The 17,902-nt window shown below is 38.4% G+C and overlaps 1 protein-coding gene across 2 annotated transcripts in view; it reads left to right on the plus strand.

The window, feature by feature from the left end:
- TNIK (TRAF2 and NCK interacting kinase) overlaps positions 1 to 17,902 on the plus strand; it is a 150,712-nt gene that overhangs the window by 50,776 nt on the left and 82,034 nt on the right. For both annotated transcript variants that reach the window (XM_083364459.1, XM_083364460.1), the window contains exons 8-10: positions 6,408 to 6,583; positions 9,774 to 9,840; positions 12,608 to 12,812. In XM_083364459.1, coding sequence (XP_083220585.1) covers positions 6,408 to 6,583; positions 9,774 to 9,840; positions 12,608 to 12,812 — 448 coding nt within the window. The remainder of the gene's footprint in view (positions 1 to 6,407; positions 6,584 to 9,773; positions 9,841 to 12,607; positions 12,813 to 17,902) is intronic.

The raw sequence follows: 17,902 nt of genomic DNA on the forward strand, positions 1-17,902 counted from the left end.
TGTGTGGAAGAATTGGAGGAAAAGCTAGAAGATTTGACTCAAAAGAATGCTATATTAGAAGCAAAAGTATTGGAGAATGAAGATAAAATGGAAAAGGAACTGAGTCTTGCTCAATATTACCAGATGCAGTTTGCTATTAGAATTAGAGGCTTAAAGGAGAATATTAAGGAAGATCTAAAGCAGCTGGTTTCTGAGGCTTTCGAAGTAGTATTGAAACAGCCAGCATCTGAAATAAAAGGAGGCATGGATAAAGTGTTTCGTGTGAATTCATGGATTGCTGGACAGAGAAAGTTGCCTAGAGATGTGGTGGTATATTTTGCAAAAAGGGAAACTAGAGATGAAGTTATACGAGCTGCTTATGATACTAAAGTTGTGATTGCTAATCAAGAAGTTTTGGTCTTAAAAGAAATTCCTCCAAAGATTCTAAGGAGAAGGAAGGATTTTACATTTCTTGTGCAAGAGCTCAAGCAACGAGATATAAGGTTCAGATGGGAGATCCAAGTTGGGTTGATGGTGACGCACGAAGGTAAAAGGTACCGTCTGGTTACTGTGATGCAAGCGCGTGATTTCTACAATAATGTTTTAAATGCAACGCCATTAACACTTCTGGAAGCTGAAAAGGGATCTGGAGAAGGAGTGCATCAAGAGGCCGAAGATGGTCAGATAGAAGACAACGGTGTTGGAGGAGATCAAGATATAACCTCGTCGGATGATTCTATAGAACAGAGGGTGACGCGTGCTGCTGCAAAACGATCTAAGAAGAGAAAATTGCAGGATTTGCAGAAGTTTATGGAATTTCTACGACGTATTTATAGTCAAGTATGGGAGGTGGGAAAAGGTTTGGGTGTAGACGGAATATATTTTTATATGTGGTGGTTTTGTAGAAAGGGTGAGCTTTTTTTGGATTAAAGTATGGTGGAATATACAGAAGATTCTCAAATGGAGGTTAAAGTTTTGTTCGCAATCTTTTTTTGTTTGGAATAATTATAGATGTGGCACTGGAAGAGGAACGGCCGATTATAGAAGAGTTGACTTTAAAGTTTTCTGATTTGGTTGAGGTGGCGAAGATTTTGGTTAATTTGAAAGATTATCTGTAAGAACGTTATATCATGGAATGGACAAAATGGATGGAGTCTATTTAGGATAAGTATAGGGTTGAGAAGTATTATGTAGTATTTGAATAACTCTTTTTTCCTTTTTTTTCTTTTTCTTTTTTCTCTTTCTATCTTGGGTTTTTTTTCTTTTTTTGTTTGTTTTTAATATATATTTAATACTATTAAGGTTTGTTTTATCCTATATAAGCTAGAGAGTGTTTCTTTTTTATTTTAGTTTTTTATATATATTTAATATTGCTAAGGTTTGTTTTATCCTATATAAGCTAGAGAGTGATGCATTTTAGAATTTATAGTTGTTAGTATATGGTTGTTTATGTTTGCTTTTTTATATATATATACCTTGTATTTAGCTCTGGGAAGTCGGGGGGGAGGGGGGAGGGGGGGAGGTAGGGGGTGGAGGAGGGAGGGGGGGAGGTAGGGGGGGAGGAGGGAGGGGGAAGGGGGGTTTTTTTAAAGGAAAATTGTATCTTAAAACTTTTCAATAAAAAAAAAACGCATTTACCACGAAAAGGCCTTTTACAAGAAATAAATGTCTCATTAAAGCACTCTTACTCCAAAGTCTGGTTAGAACCCTTTATTAATGTTGTTATTTACCCACACAACCTTGCAATTATGCTTACAGGAAGTGTCTGCTCTAGAGTGATACAGTAAGTCCCGTTGATAAGCAGAATTCTTTGCTAACTTAATGGCTTAAAAGAGCAAGCTCTCTTTCCCTGTGTGCATAGCGCATTCAGATTTTTATTTTAGCCTGTGGATTATCATTTGACGACAGCTGCTGTGTTTAAGAAGATTGGTGTCAGGACTTCATTCTTTTGTTTTTGCATTCTGAAACGTATCTATTACATATAGGCAACCATTATAAAAGCTCAAGCTGTTTATTATAGGGAGCATATAAGAATAATTTAAGAGATAATCCAACACTACGGCAACTGGGTCTTGGGGTCAGCTGCTATAGACAGTGTTTTTATCTGTTAAACATGAAGCAGTTATTTTTTTCCCCACAAGCAATTGATATTTACTAAGGTCCCTTGTAAGATGGATGTTTCAAACTCATTGAGCATCGTGGGCTTGCTTTTATAAGAGTCTGCAGAATTCGCATAAAATGTTTGCTTTACCCAAACCAATGAGGTAAATTAATTGTTGCCTCTTCAGCTGTTTTTGACAGGCAAAGTTGAACTCAGTTAAATTATTTTTGATTTCCTGAAAATATATTCACCTGTGGTTTGAACAGGTTTATCTGTTAGGCTATATGGCACAGTTGTAGGAGGATCCATTCTGCACTTTTGCCTCTGTTTTTCAAAAAGTCTCTCCAAATAGTCTGAAATTGAGATTTGAGGGTTTTGTTACATATCAGTGAGACACAGTGTAAGATCCATGTGCAAAAAATGCCTTCAAGTGCCTCCCTTGGCATGGACCAGATACTTGGTTCCACCTAATAATTTTGATCTGCACAAGCTGTGGTGGTGCAGTGGTTAGAATGCTGTATTGCAGGCTAATTCTACTCACTGCCAGCAATTCAATTCTCACCGGCTCAAAGTTTACTCAGCCTTCCATCCTTCCAAGGTTGGTAAAATGAGGACCCAGATTGTTGGGGGCAATAGGCTGACCCTGTAAATCGCTTAGAGAGGGCTGTAAAACACTATGAAGTGGTATATGAGTGCTGTTGCTACCTAGTATATCGTTGGAAATTCTGAATGACCATCTGGAGGAAGATTGTCTTCGCACATTTAGCGCTGATATTTTCAGGGAGGACTACAAAAACTATGTGGGGAAAAAGGGTCACAGCCAACTAGCTTAGATAATACTGAGTTCCATGAACAAATTATGTGCGTTGGTATTGTAGACTAAAAAGTTAATATGAGTTTCACCAGAACTATCTTGTTCTTTTGTTAGCCAACTAACTAACAAAAGAACAAGATAGTTCTGGTAAAACTCATAGTATTGATTATTTCAGTACACTAGTAATTAGCAGTGTGCAAAATAACTCTTATTTAAACCATTTTTAAAATGCAATGTGATTAGCAAGGTAACTTCAGCTACTGTTTAAGATTATCTTAAATTGTGATGTTCAATAGAAAGTAAAAATAAGTTCTTTAGAGCAGGGCTTTTCAACCAGTGGTATGGGTACCACCTGTGGTACATTGGCACCTGGCAGGTGGTACGCAATCATCCTAGAAAAGTGGTAGCGGGGGAGGGGAATGAGCTGAACTGGTGACAGCACCACACAAGCCTGAGCGAGAGACTGCTGGAGCTGCAGGGCTGTCAGGACTCAGCGGAAGCGCCAGGATCAGCACTTCTTAGGGGCTGTCAGGGCTCAGTGGAAGCACCAGGATCAGTGCCAGGCTCCAGCTGGAGCTCGGGGCTGATCCTAGCGCTTCTGCTGAGCCCAGAAGAAGTGCCGATCAGCTGGAATGTTGCAGCATCTCCAGGGTCTTGTAATTTACATTCAGATGCTTGGCAACTGATCCATATTTATGATGGTCACCGTGTCCCAGGGTCATGTGACGTGACCAAAACCTGCTGCAACCACCCAGAAGATGGGGGGAATAAAAACCAAACACCCACTCCACCCCCGCTGCCAATCCTCAACAGAAATGCTCACAACAATGAAAACCTCAGACAGGAGGAAGAGCGCCGCTGGGTGGTCAGGCAGGTGTCTTGCTCTGCTGTGGCTTGGGGGCACTTTTTTCAGTGCCATTGTAACTTCAAACAGTCACTAAGCCAACTGTTGTAAGTCAAGGACTACCTGTACTTCATCACTTTTTTCCTTTTTTTCTTTTTTTTGGGGGGTCATCGAGTTTTTGACACATTGCTAGGCGACTGGTGGTACTCAGATGTTGCCATATCCTAAAAGTGGCACAATGGGTAAAAAGGTTGAAAAGCCCTGCTTTAGAGCTTACGTGAATATTTATTTCCTGTTTCACAAAATGTAAGAGATTACTTGGCACTGTCAAGATTATCCAGAATTTTATAGTGGATAAAACATTGGAAAATGAACAAAGTTACAATTTATAAATTTTTACAACTGAATTTTTACAAGGGTCTTGGAGTTAAGCCAGACCTAAATTGAATATATTGTTTGTAGACTGAAGTGATATTCATCATTAGAAAATATGACAGCAAAGCATTATACTCACCTATCTTTCCACTTCATTGAAAGGTTTCGCTGAAGCAGAAAATATTGTTGACCTGTTTTTCCATTTACACATGTTCATGCATGTATCCAAACAAGGCAGCAACTTTGTAGAGCATTGTCCCTTTGGTTTCCACTGAAATACATGGACACGTTTAGGCTTCCTGTATTAGTAGCAGCTGAATTTGTTAATTGTTTCTGTCATTGGCATTATCTCTAGTGGTCCATTTATACATAAAAAGAGACAGTTTGTAAGTGCCATTATTCAACCTTTGGGTAAGAACCAGCCCATTGATTCAAACAAGTCTGCCTTCATTTTTCTTCCTGAGCGTCATTAAAATGATTTTTTTAGTAAGGGAGTAGATTTGTTGGTATTGTTTATTTCATTTGCTACTGCATTTATTTATTTCCTTATCCAAATTATTATACTAAAAAAACCAACAACTGGAAAATAAAACATACTGTCTTTTGCTCTGATCAAATTGTGGCTGTACCTGCTGGCTTTCATCCCTAATTTGTACTAATTGCCTTATTTGCCAACTTTGGCAGATCTGTGTTTATTCGTTTCTATTTCGTAGCAGAACAAAATTAGGTTCCAGTTTTCAAAGAGAATAACTTTGGTTGGGGATAATTCATGTATTTTGATAAAAAAAGAGAGAGCCCAAATCCCAGAATAAAGTAATGCTGCTCACAACAACACCTGGCAATTTATACATGGGGGGGCCATTTATCACAACGGTTATACGTAGTTTCCAAATTCAGAAAAGACTACTGAGTACCAATTGCTGAGAGGTGGGATGAATGAGCTTTAGATTTTAAGTAGAATATCTGATATGTTACTTTCAAAGAGATCGCCTGCAATTACAGTGCATAAATTAATCATTTTTATTCGTAAAAGAACAGAGTTGTAAGAAAACCCAACATAGGGTCCAAGGCTCTGTTTTCTGTTGTGGTCCTCACTGCGCTAGAAGGCAAGACAAGAAAAAATGATTGGGAACTACTCAAGGAGAGAAGCAACCTAGAACTAAGGAGAAATTTCCTAATAGGGACAACAATTAACCAGTGGAATGGCTTGCCTTCAGAAGTTGGGGGTGCTCCATCATTGGAAGCTTTTAAGAAGAGACTGGACAACCATTTGTTTGGAATAGTATAGGGCAGGGGTAGGCAACCTCGGCTCTTTTATGACTCATGGACTTCAACTCCCAGAATTCCTGAGTCAGCATGTTGAAGTCCATGAGTCATAAAAGAGCCGAGGTTGCCTACCCCTGGTATAGGGCCTGCTGCATACAACAAAGCAAAGTGTCTTGTTTCAATGAAAAGAATGCCGGGCTGAAGGAGCACTTGCAGAAAATGACATCATTTTACAGAGTCACTTTGACTGATAGCTGGAGTGGTCTACTTCGTGGTGGTACCTGGATCTGCTCCATCTTAACATCAAAGCATTTTGAGGACGTATGGTAGGTTGCAAACACTTTGTTTTGCAAGGTATCTTCAAAAGGGCACTTCAGGCTACTGAATCATTTCCTTTCATTAGCTTACCTTTTCTTTAGCTGGTTTCTGGAGGCGTTTTGTGTTCCTGACCCTGGAACAAGAAATTGCCAGAATGGAGAAATGGTATAATGTTACACTGAAAGGTCCCAAGGCATATGAGGGCAAAAAGAGAGAAGATTGTTCTTTCTTTTAAAGAGGTTTGTTAGGTTGCATGATAGGAGAAGAAGGAAAAAAAAACGTAAGAAAGGGTTAAATGTATATACAACCTAGATGTGATTTTGAGAGACCAATAATGTTCACTAATTAAAATCCAAGCCAATTATGAATTCCTTGCTCATTTAGCTTTCTTGCTCTCTTTCATTCTATTGGATTTACAGTCTGATCCTGTATATAATTACCGAAGCGTACTGAATTTGATGGGTCTAATTTACCCCAGGTTCTTCAACAGGGTTTCCAAAATTGTAATTCTAAGAACCCACTTTGTTCTCAGCTAATTTGATAAAAGGTTGGAGGGTTCCCCAACTTGCTGACCTAACATGCTCACAAAATTGGTGGTCCTCTTATAGGGACAATCCTTTTAACTTTGTCCAACACTGTCAAATCCCTGCCTTATAAATATTAACCTAACCCTTTTCTACATATCTATTCCCAATTATTTGATTTGATAGGTCAAAAAAATTCCAGTCCTTTATTGAAAGCTGTCTGGTAAAAAACCATGGTCAGAGACCAACGACTGAACAGCTGATGAAACATCCGTTTATTCGAGACCAGCCAAATGAAAGGCAGGTTCGCATCCAGCTCAAAGATCACATTGACAGGACTAAGAAAAAACGAGGAGAGAAAGGTAAGATAAATTATTATTCTAAGTGCTGAAAAAATTACATTGGTCCAGGGATATAAGAACATAAGAGTGCTCGTATGGTGATAAACAACCAGATTTTCACATTTCTCTATGTGAGAAGAAAGCAAAGCAATCAAAAAATAAAATCTTTGCCTCAGCATTCTGGATGTTTAATAACCTTTTTCATTCTTCACATTTATTAGGAACTTGAGGATGTGACTCTTTAATTTTAGAGCAGAGTGAAAATAAGAGAAGAGAGTGCTACATATTACATAGAAACTCGTGGAGAAAAAGCTGGATATAAATCTCACAAATCAACAGACAAAATAACAATAGTTAGAGATTACATATATTTTGGTTTGCTTAAAGTGGGATGTAAATCTCAAAAATCAATAAATAAAATAGCCTCAATAATTATAGATTAGATATCTTTTGGTTTGCTTGCATTTAAATTCAAAAAGCAGTAAGATATGTGTTTATTGAACCATTCATTTTTAGTACATGAATAATTTTTCATTTGATATTCTGTTTTATCAGAAAGAATGGAATATTTTAGAGAAATGATAAACCACCTCTTTATTATGCTGCCTTGGGGTGTATCTAACAGTTCACAGAAATAGATTGAGACAGTGCAAAAAAAAACCCTTTTCAGAGTTTTTCCCGTAGTCTATTCATCCTATTGATGAAACATAGTAAAAGGCAGCTTCACTTCTTTAGCCTCAAGCTTTGTACATAAATTGATAGCCACCTAATTGCTCTGTATACTATTGCAAATGTTTATACTTCCCTTCAGATAAGACAGCATTTCAGAGGCACAAGTGAGATCATTTTCTTTTCCTGCAAGGAAAGAAAAGACAAAGGAACAGGGGTAGGGAACCTTGGCTCTTTTATGACTCGTGGACTTCAATTCCCAGAATTCCTATGCTGGCTCAGGAATTCTGGGACTTGAAGTCCACGAGTCATAAAAGAGCCAAGGTTGCCTACCCCTGGCCTAAGGCCAGTCGTGCACTTTCAGCCTTAGGAAGGCCGCAGAGCCATGACAAATCACTTCTGAAAAACCTTGCCAGCATGGATATTTCTAGCCAGTTGCCCGGAAAGAACACCTACCTGAAGGCACACATGTGTGTGCATGCACACACATACACAAACACACATAAGGTTCACAGTTAGTAGCGATGATGTTTTTCCTTCTGTCTTGTTAGGTGAACTGACCTTGATCTAATAGAATGATCTTTTGGCAAATCAAAGTTCTTTTCTTCCATCATCTTTAGCCTTATCAAGGGAACTCTGCAATCAGTAGATATTTGGAAGACTTACAAATTAACAGTGTTTCAGACATGCAACTGCTGCCTAATCCATTTTAGGATGACTATCCACTTTTTCTCTTGATTGAAATCATCATCCCATCTTCAGTACTCACTAGAGTTGCGTACTTCCCTTTAACTCTTTGTAAGTGCCAACCATCACCTCCATTCCCTAGCTGCTTCTTCCCACAGTTGTCTCTGAAGTTGGTTTTTTTTTAAAAAAAAAACTTCACCTCTAATGCTAGTGTGGCGTTCAGTGCTAATGGAGACCCATCTACCCACCTTCCTTTTCTATGAAAATTGAGGCTTACTCTAGGCTTCTGTCAGCAAAGCAAGGTGTTTGTGTGCCTGCGTGAATGTCTGAAATGCCAGCGAAAAGCTGTGTTTGACCACAGGCTCATCACTTATTTTGTCATTTTAATACTGTAATCCTTTAGACATTTCAAAAGAGTAGGATTGCTGTCATTTAAACAAATCTATAGTATGAGAGGCGCTTAATAGAGGACATCTTCTCAGTGGATGCATTTCTGGTTTACTAGCATCACTAACTGTAAAATACTTGCAATTAACACATTGTAATCTCCATTCTTGTAAAAGCAATATGTAAAGGCGTGGAGATCATCCATTTCCTTCCTCTTCTAATATCTCGACACAAATCAATACCCCCTTTGAATTGTATCACGCAGATGTTAGAGTGCTGTTAAACATCTTTTGTCATGGAAACAGAAGATTATATCCCAGGCCTGACAAATAATTGGATAAATAAACTTCTATTCTTCGGCAACAGAGGTTTCTACATCTGAAAGGAGGACATAAAAAATGAAAATATATTAATCCTGAATGTTATTCAGAGTGGCCAAAAATTTCAGCATAACAATGTAAAGATAGAAAGCAGCTTGTTTGGCTATAAACTCCCACTAATCTATTTCACTTGCTTCATCTAACACATTTTCAGGAAAAGTATTTTTCTAACCACACAGTTTCTAAAAAACACATAGTTGTTCTCAGTACAGGAAGTCCTTGACTTATGACTACAATTCAAATCAGAACTAAGCAAGGAGGTTCTGAAATGAGTCACTCCTGATTTATGACTTTTTTTTAAAAAAACATGGTCTTTAAGTGAATCACTGTGGTTGTTAATTGAAGCAGATAGTCATTAAGCGAATCCAGCTTCCTTCATTGACTTTCATTGTTGGAAACAAGCAAAAAAAAGGTTTCAGATGGCAATCACGTGAGTAGGGGAAGAAGCCTCAACAATCATAAATTAACACCAGTTGCCAAGGGCCCAAATTTTTGTCATGTGACCAGAAGGATGATTCAGTGATTCTAAGTGCAAGGACCAGCTGCAAGTTACTTTTTCCAGTGGTATCATAACTTCAGTCCCTAAACAGATGGTTGAAAGTCAAGGAATACCTTTAGTAGTACCATGTTGGCTTGAAAATTCTAGGAATGGAAGTTGACACAACAGGAAGGCACCTTCATCGGGGTAGGTAGGCCTAATGAAACACCCTGAATAATTTTTTTAAAAAATCCCATTTATATTCCGCCCTTCTCCAAAGACTCAGGGGCGGCTTACAATTTAAAGCACAAATCAATGTGCTTAGCAATACCCTACTGTGCGCTCTCTCTCTCTCTCTCTCTCTCTCTCTCTCTCTCTCTCTCTCTCTCTCTCTCTCTCTCTCTCCCTCCCTCCCTCCCTACCTCCCTCCCTCCCTTGCTTTTTCTCTATTTCATTCTTTCAGCTGGTTTGATGAATTTCAGTATAAGTCAAATCAATCCTGAAATAAATTGTAATAAATATAAAGTTTTCTTTCTTCACCAGAACATCAGCAGCCTTTTCAAGGGAAAGAAAAGTTTTTCAAAGACTGCATTGACCTTTATATTTGTAGATGAGACGGAATATGAGTACAGTGGAAGTGAGGAGGAAGAGGAAGAAAACGACTCTGGAGAACCCAGGTAATGAACATTTGTCCCTGTTCTGGCTGTGCTCTCGTCTTTTGTGCATCCAATAAGGTCGTCTTTAGCTAAAGACAGACGAAACATAAGCATGCAGCAAAAAAAAAAAAAAAAATCCGTAGTGGCAAGTAAGAGAGACGTGCTTTGCTCTCCAAATTCAGAAGAAGGGGATATTTTTCTCTAAAACTGGATTCCCACTCGTAGCATACTTCTTCCTCTGATTTGAATCCCTTACTCCTTATACAAATATTGCTATAAGACAAGAATTTTTTTTTTTTAAAAAGGAAAGTATTCCTCTTGTTTGTGACACAGTCCTTACCATTAACATTCCCATGGTTTCGGAAAGAGGCAGAGTAAGGAAGAATGCTCAGATGTCGATTGAATTAAAAAGCCTTCTGTTCTGATCATGGAGAAAAGTCAAGAGGTTGTAATGTTGAGCCTTACACCAGCTCTATTGTCCCCATTATAGAAGATCCCAGGGCAGTGTCTTGCAATCTTGACAACTTTTAAGATGTGTGGACTTCAACTCCCAGAATACCTCAGTCAAGATTGCTTGCTAGGGAGTTCGGGGAGTTCCACACCTCTTAAAGTTGCCAAGGTTGAGAAGCATGGTCCTAGGGAATTCTTGATTAGTCCAGCTATGATTTCCAGGAAAACCTAGGGATGAACATTTTTGCTAACTCCTCCTCCAAGGCTTGCCTGTGAGAGCTCTCCGAATATAGGAAATATTGAGGGCTAGAGTGAAACTCTGTCCTCCCCCATATATGAAATTTGTACATGTTGGAATCAAGCTCTTTGTCCAATATAATTTTGAGTCCAGAAAAGGCTTTTGTCACTTGGCTCCATTGTATTTCTGCACTGGGCATCAAATAGCAACAAAAGCTGACACAATGAAATCAAACCTCAGCTGAGCTGTAATTACTGGGAGAGACTTTGTGTTCTTACAATTATAAATTATATGAAAATAAATGAGGAAATCCTAGTCTCTGTGGCCTCTTATCTTTCTTCTTCTTTCTCTACTATCTGATGCCTGCTTTTGTTCTCTGTTTATTCCCCACTTTTTGTAGAATAGAGAGACTGAACGTCTGAAAATCTCTTAGGTGATATGTATTTCAGAACATGATATTAAATCAGGAACTGTAGGGATTTTATTTGATGTCCCATAACGAAGAGGGAGCTTTTTCCATTCTACTTTCATTAAGAACCGTGATGCACAGTGGAGAATTGTGGCGGTGCAGTGGTTAGAATGCCGTATTGCAGGCTAATTCTGCTGAGTGCCAGCAGTTCAATCCTGACTAGATCAAGGTTGACTCAGCCTTCCGTCCTTCCGAGGTCGGTAAAGTGAGGACCCAGATTGTCGGGGGCAATATGCTGACTCTGCAAACCGCTTAGAGAGGGCTCTAAAGCACTGTGAAAATGTATATACATCTAAGTGCTATTGTTATTAAGGTGAAATTGCCATGTAAACTGTATAGATTGATCTTTCCCAATCGGGACACTCTCCATGCTTATGAACTTTTTTATATGAGTATGATGTAGCCATTCTATCAAAAGTAGAGCTATGTAAGTGTCTTGGAGTGTCATCAGCCTAGTGCAATAAAGAATGCTTCAAAATAAATCATTCAAAAGGAATAGCCTGTGTATTTTCAAGAAATTACTTTAGCTACACAGCTAAAGGAAACGAATGATAAATGGAAGAACTATTGAGCAAATGAAATATTTCAGATGCTTAAATACCAGATATATTCAAGTTGACCCTTGAATTTTTAACCAGTATCATAGTTAAAACATACCCCCAAAAATGTGCTCCCTGATGATAAGCAAACGCTCAAAATTTTCATATAGTTTAATTGTCACAATTGGCTTATCTGTGTATTTTGGTTAAAAATTTGAGGGTCTGCTTACTTGCAGATAAAATTAACCCACAGGTTTATTCAGGACATACAAATACTATGCAGGTACTTTTAAAAAGCTGCGAAAGAAACCTATTAGTATATACTTGTGGATAAGTCCATCCATGGATAAATCAAATCCAATTTTTTTAGTGTATTTTGGCACCTGAAATTCTCGGCTTAGCTGTGAGTGAATGTGGTGTTTATGTTTAATCTTCTACTTGCTGAGGCAACCAAGTGAGGGAGCTTTTTGTAAGATGCCAAGGAATAATTTAGCAATTACTAAATTTGCAAGCTGGCATGCAAATAATTGAAGCAACTAGGTATGTCTGGCCTCTCAAATAGAAGGATTGAGGGACATGGTAACTATCTTCCAGGACTCAGGAGCTGTTGCAGAGAGGAGGGGGTTGACCTATTCTTCAAAGCACCAGATGGGTGAATGCTTGTAAAGAGAGATCCAATCTAGAAGTAAGAAGAAATTTTCTGACAGCGAGAACAATTAATTACCGGAATAGCCTGATCCCTGGAATTATGGGTGCTCCATCACTGAAGGTTTTAAAAAATAGACTGGACAACCATTGGACTGGGGTAGTATAAGGTGACCCAGATTGAGCAGGGAGTTAGACTAGAAGACCTCTGAGGTCCCTTCCAGCCCTATGATGCAATATTCTATTGAAGGCTAAAGTTTGGATTTGTTGATGTATAGATCCAAGTATGTGACCATATTCAGGAAGATGCCCAAGTTAGGAAGCTTCAGGTAGATCTTTCAGTATGAGCAGACAGGATTAGCAGAAAAGTGGGAGTGATTCAAGAGCTTTTGTGTATTGAATGCAGAGGCATTGCTGGACTAATGTAAGTTTGTCTCCTCGATAAAGCTCCATCCTAAACCTGCCTGGAGAATCCACCTTAAGGCGGGATTTTTTGCGGCTTCAGCTTGCAAACAAGGAACGCTCAGAGGCCCTCCGTCGGCAGCAGCTGGAGCAGCAGCAGCGTGAAAATGAAGAGCACAAGAGGCAGCTCTTGGCAGAACGTCAGAAGAGGATTGAGGAACAGAAAGAGCAGAGACGGAGGCTGGAAGAGGTAATTGTTAGTTTTTAAAGTGTTGGTGGCGCAGTGGTTAGAATGTAGTATTGCAAGCCAACTCTGCCCATAGCCTGGAGTTTAATCCTGGAGGGCTCAAGGTTGACTTAACCTTCTATCCTTCTGAGGTTGGTAAAATGAGGGCCTAGATTGTTTGGGGCATTGTGCTGACATTATAAATGGCTCAGAGTGTCCTATAAAGCCCTGTGGGGTGGTATATAAGTCTATTATTGATATTTTGTGCTTCAAATGTGTGTAGGTTTTCAGAAGCCCCCCCTTAGTCTATAGTAATCTTGCTTTAACAATAGTTATTCAGTGAAAACCACTGTGGCTGGTTCAAACATCACACTGTATCATCATGTAGACAAAAGTAGTCCTTGTCTTACAACCATAATGTAGCCTACCCATCACAGTCACAAATTGTGACAGCAGTCATTAAGCAAATGCAGTGATCATTAAGCAAACCAATTGCTTGCTCTGGGCTGGTTTTCCTGAAAACTGGAAGTAAATGCCAGTTTAACCGTAAAAAATGGTCATGTGACCATAGGATGCTGCAAACTGCTATAAATGCAAGTTGGTTACTGAATGCCCAACATATAGTCACGTGATCGGCAGGGTGCGGCTGTTGGAACCAGATAAGGATTTAAGTTGTAAATTGAGGACTACCTATATGTAGTGTTTGGATTTCGGTTAGCGCAAAGGGTGGTTTGCAAATCAAGGTTTATGTCTTGTTAAACAGTGTTTTAAACCATCTTTGTTTAATTAGGTATGAACTCAGACAACTGTAGTGTATGCTTGTGTCATTGGATAATCTGTTTCCTGAAAAGTTACTTTCATTTAATATGGATAATTTGACAAAACTACGGTAGATTAGCAAGGGAAGACCAGAGAGGAGCAAAATTTGAGCTGGTCCATGTTCTCAGCAAACAGCAACAGGGATGATGTATGAATCAAAAGAGAATCCTTAATATTGAATGTAGTATAATCAACTAATTTCAGAGAAATAAAGCAAACTAAAATAAAGCCATTGCTCTGATCCAAATAAAAATTGTTTTCCTGTCTTAGGTTTTTTTAAAAAAGGCATTGTAGCCATTTTGGATACCTCACAGTGCACTGCTTGCAAATTTTATCACAAATTTAAAATAGTTACTGGGTTTAATTTATCAGCTGCCTTCATATCAGTTTAGTGGAATGATTATTCAATAATATTTGGTATAATCAGGGATGCACAGTGCTTAAAAACTGAGCTGAATTTCTTCTTTATATATATTATATATAAAGAATATATTATATTATATATAATACTATAGATAGCTAAAAGCTCCTAAAATAAGACTCCCTGCCACATCTTCCATTATATTTTATGTCCTGTTGTTAGCACCCTGTATGTTTAAATGATTATTTCAGTCTTTAACCAATTGTGTGGGACATTTGCTGTACTGTATCTTGAATACAATGGAAGTGAAGATGATAAAATATAATGATAATAGAAGCTATAGTAGTGATGGTCGTGATGTTTATGATGATGATAAACCATGATGTTGAACTTTTCTGGGTAAATTACCATATTGATGATGACTATGATTACTTAAAAAGGCCCTCTTCTTTGTTCATTCCATTTATTATTCCGGTCTAGTTTTCAATTTCCCATCATACACAACTATTTAGCTTTTCAAAGAGAATAATGTTCCTCTCTTACTTATAGCTCAGGCCTCCAAATAAAACAAGCTCTTTGTTACTTAAGTATAAAACATGCTGAGAAACATAGCCCATTCATAGGTTACTTTGGTAATACTGTTATGGCCACTCAGATGGAAATCACACATCCCAGTCACAAAGGACAATTAGTGGCCTGTATCTTGAGGTCACTACACAAGGTCTTTGAATAAATGGACCCTGTTATTGCATGGAACCAGTCATCTTGTCCACAAAATTTGCCCATTTTTATTCTTAGGATTTCTTGGCAGGGGAATGTAACTTGAGGCCAAAACATTTCAAATGTAAAGGCCTCCAAAACAATGGATCTTTCCCGTCAAGATTACTCCTTACAGTCTCCTTGGGAGCTGATAAAGAGAAAACAAAGATACATCTGATGACAGTTTTGCTTAATCGTACAAATGCACAAAGGCTTCTGCAGATATGAGTGTATTGCCATGATGTTGACCACAACCAAGGGTGTGATATGGCAACTATCAATGCATTTGGAGGGTCTCCTGTCTTATCCCAAAGATGTTTTTTTTCTCAAAAGGCAACTGGACTTTGTTTTCAAGATCTTTTGCTTTTCATCCAAGAGTCTCCTTCAGCTCTGAGTGAATGGTGGAGGATAAAAGGATTTATATTCCTTGCAGTCATCTGGTCATTAGTACTCTTTTTGAGAGCTGTTGAGGTCACTTGGAGGTTTACCTGTGCCCTCTGGGTCACCTGAATGCAAATGAGTCTGGAATCTTCTTGGAACTGCTGAAAGGACTGTGTTGTAAACAGCAGATAGGTGGTGCTGTATCCCTCCCCCTCTGTTGAGAGAGGGCTGTTGAATCTCAATGTAGATGGCCTCTTTGACCCCACTTTCAAACCAGTGATCCTCTCTGTCCAGAATGTGGACTTTACTGTCTTCAAAAGAATGACCTTTTTTCTTTAAAATGAAGATGGGCTGTTGAATCTTGACTCTCCAGACAGAAGTCTTTGCCTTGAAAATTCTCTGTTGCTATCTCTGAATTCCCAAGGAAGCTAATAGTTGTGAAAGCTACGTCTGTTAAACATGTTTAAAGAGAACGAAGTAGCTAATCACAAGATATTCGGGAAAGCTGGCTACCAGCCAAGCTCATTAAATAAACATTCTCCTGCAAAATGTTTTACCATAAAATCTCACTAAATGCCTATTTATAATGAATGTTTTCCAATGCTTTGAAAGTTTGAAGTTAGAACTAGAATGCTACCAATATTTGGCCTAACGTTGGACCAGTTTCTATATTACTTGTGTGTCCCAATATTATGTGGGCTTTGTGAAGATGTTTATGAGAATTATCAGGTGTGCTCATGCACACAATGCACACAATTCCTCTTAGTATTAACAGTTCTGTGTGAACACAATTCTTGCAGAACACAAAGCCTCTAGCCAAAGACAAGCACTTTCCTATTTGTTGCCTCCTAAAAGGATCTCAAATGTCTCAAGGACAATCTTGAAACCATCAGAAGTATGGATGGGAGTGTGAGAATGCCTGTATCACTATCTTCACAGCCTTCCTCAACAGAGTATGTCAACTCTTTCCCAGTCTGCTTGGCACTCGGTATGCAAAAGCTCCTAGATAGAACAATAAATACTTTATGTGCTTTATCACTAAACTCAATGAAGAAATGTATTAATGGGGAGCACAGTGAAAATGAAGGAACTCAAATGGAGACCTGGGTTACTGAAAGGCCTATGGAACAGCTTCCCCAGTCTTTTTTTATTATTATTATTCTGCCTGAATTCCAAGCCAACATGACTGGCTGAGGAATTCTGGGAGTTGAAGACCACGAGTCTTAAAGTTGATTTGTGCTTTAGATTGTAAGCCGCCCTGAACTTCGGAGAAGGGCGGGATATAAATGGGATTAAAAAAAAAAAGTTGCCAAGTTTGGCAACCCTGCCTTAATAATCCATAGCAATTCAGAAGTGGCCAAATAGTTATTGGATCCTCAATCTCCTCTGTTTAAGCTCAGCTCTCTAAATACTATAGTCTAGACCAGGGGTAGGCAACCTTGGCTCTTTTATGACTCATGGACTTAAACTCCTGGCTCAGGAATTCTGAGAGTTGAAGTCCATGAGTCATAAAAGAGCCGAGGTTGCCTACCCCTGGTCTAGACACACTGATACTCACTCTCAAGAAATGAAAGGCATTGTAAGAGTATGTTAGAATGGTCTTGGGAGACAAGGGGTGAAGCCACCGCCTGGGGAACAGTCAGACAAGAGGCAGCTTAGCTTGCAGAAGGAATGTGGGCATGGCGAACATCTCAAAAGAGGCCCTACCTATTTCTTGGAAGGGGGAGAAAAGTAACTCTGTGACCGGCACGACTGATTTCAGCCTTGCAAGATACTTCAGGCAGGAAGCATGGCCAGATAGATTAATTCTCCTTTACTGTAAGCTTACATGAGCAAAGTCTTACAAGTCTTGTAATGTTCTTTGGACTTCCAACGTTTCGAATTAGTAAATCTGACACCAAAAGAAAATTTGAATTAATTTCTGGTGTTCCAACAGCTCATTAGCCTTAGGCAATATGAGCAATAAAAGCACAGTAAATCAAATAACAAAGATTGTTGAGTAATGTTTCTTCAAAAACATTTACTTAAAAATGAATAATTAAATTGGTTTTACCATCAGATTTCTCAATATGTACCAATTTGTTAGTGCCTGGAAATATTTCAGTTGATGTAATGCAATTTACAGGGGTTAACACCCTGTGAAGTATTTTTATAATCAATTTTTAATGATTTTCCCAGATAAATTTTGACTTATTGCATGCGGGTCCCAAATCCTCTTCCATACTTTTTGTCCATTTTTTTTTAAAAAAACCTGTTGTATTTGATACCAGAGCTTTACATGCAATTGAAAAGTTCCCTTTGATTTAAAATAACACTGTTTTTTCAAATACAGGTCTTGACTAGTGAAATTTAATTAAGCTCCCAAAACAAATGCAAATTTCATTTCAAATCAAGTTGGAACATGTGACCAAGTTTTCAGTAAAATATATTCAGAAAAGATAAGTCTTCCACTAGAGCTTATGTTCGTAGGAAGTTCTGTATTATTTTTTTAAAAGAAGAGGACATTGTTGATAGTGTTAAAAAGTGGTTGGTTGGTTGGTTGGCTGCCTTGCCAAACAAATGGTTCCCCAAATAGTTTCTCTCAAGTCCTTTCCAGAATAAACTGTCATATGCTTTTTTTGAAAATGAAATGAAAAAAACCCAGAAAAGAGACCCTATATCCCCAAGCATGACTTCACCATCATTTTTAGAATAATTATTTTACTACATTCTGTAGTGGCTGATTTCAGGGTACCATAAGTTGAGAGCATTTTCAGTTAAGTTTCTGCTGATCATAATTTCATCTCATCTTTGC

The sequence above is a fragment of the Vipera ursinii genome, assembly GCF_947247035.1.
Source record: "Vipera ursinii genome assembly, chromosome: 5".
In the NCBI taxonomy this organism is placed as follows: Eukaryota; Metazoa; Chordata; class Lepidosauria; order Squamata; family Viperidae; genus Vipera; species Vipera ursinii.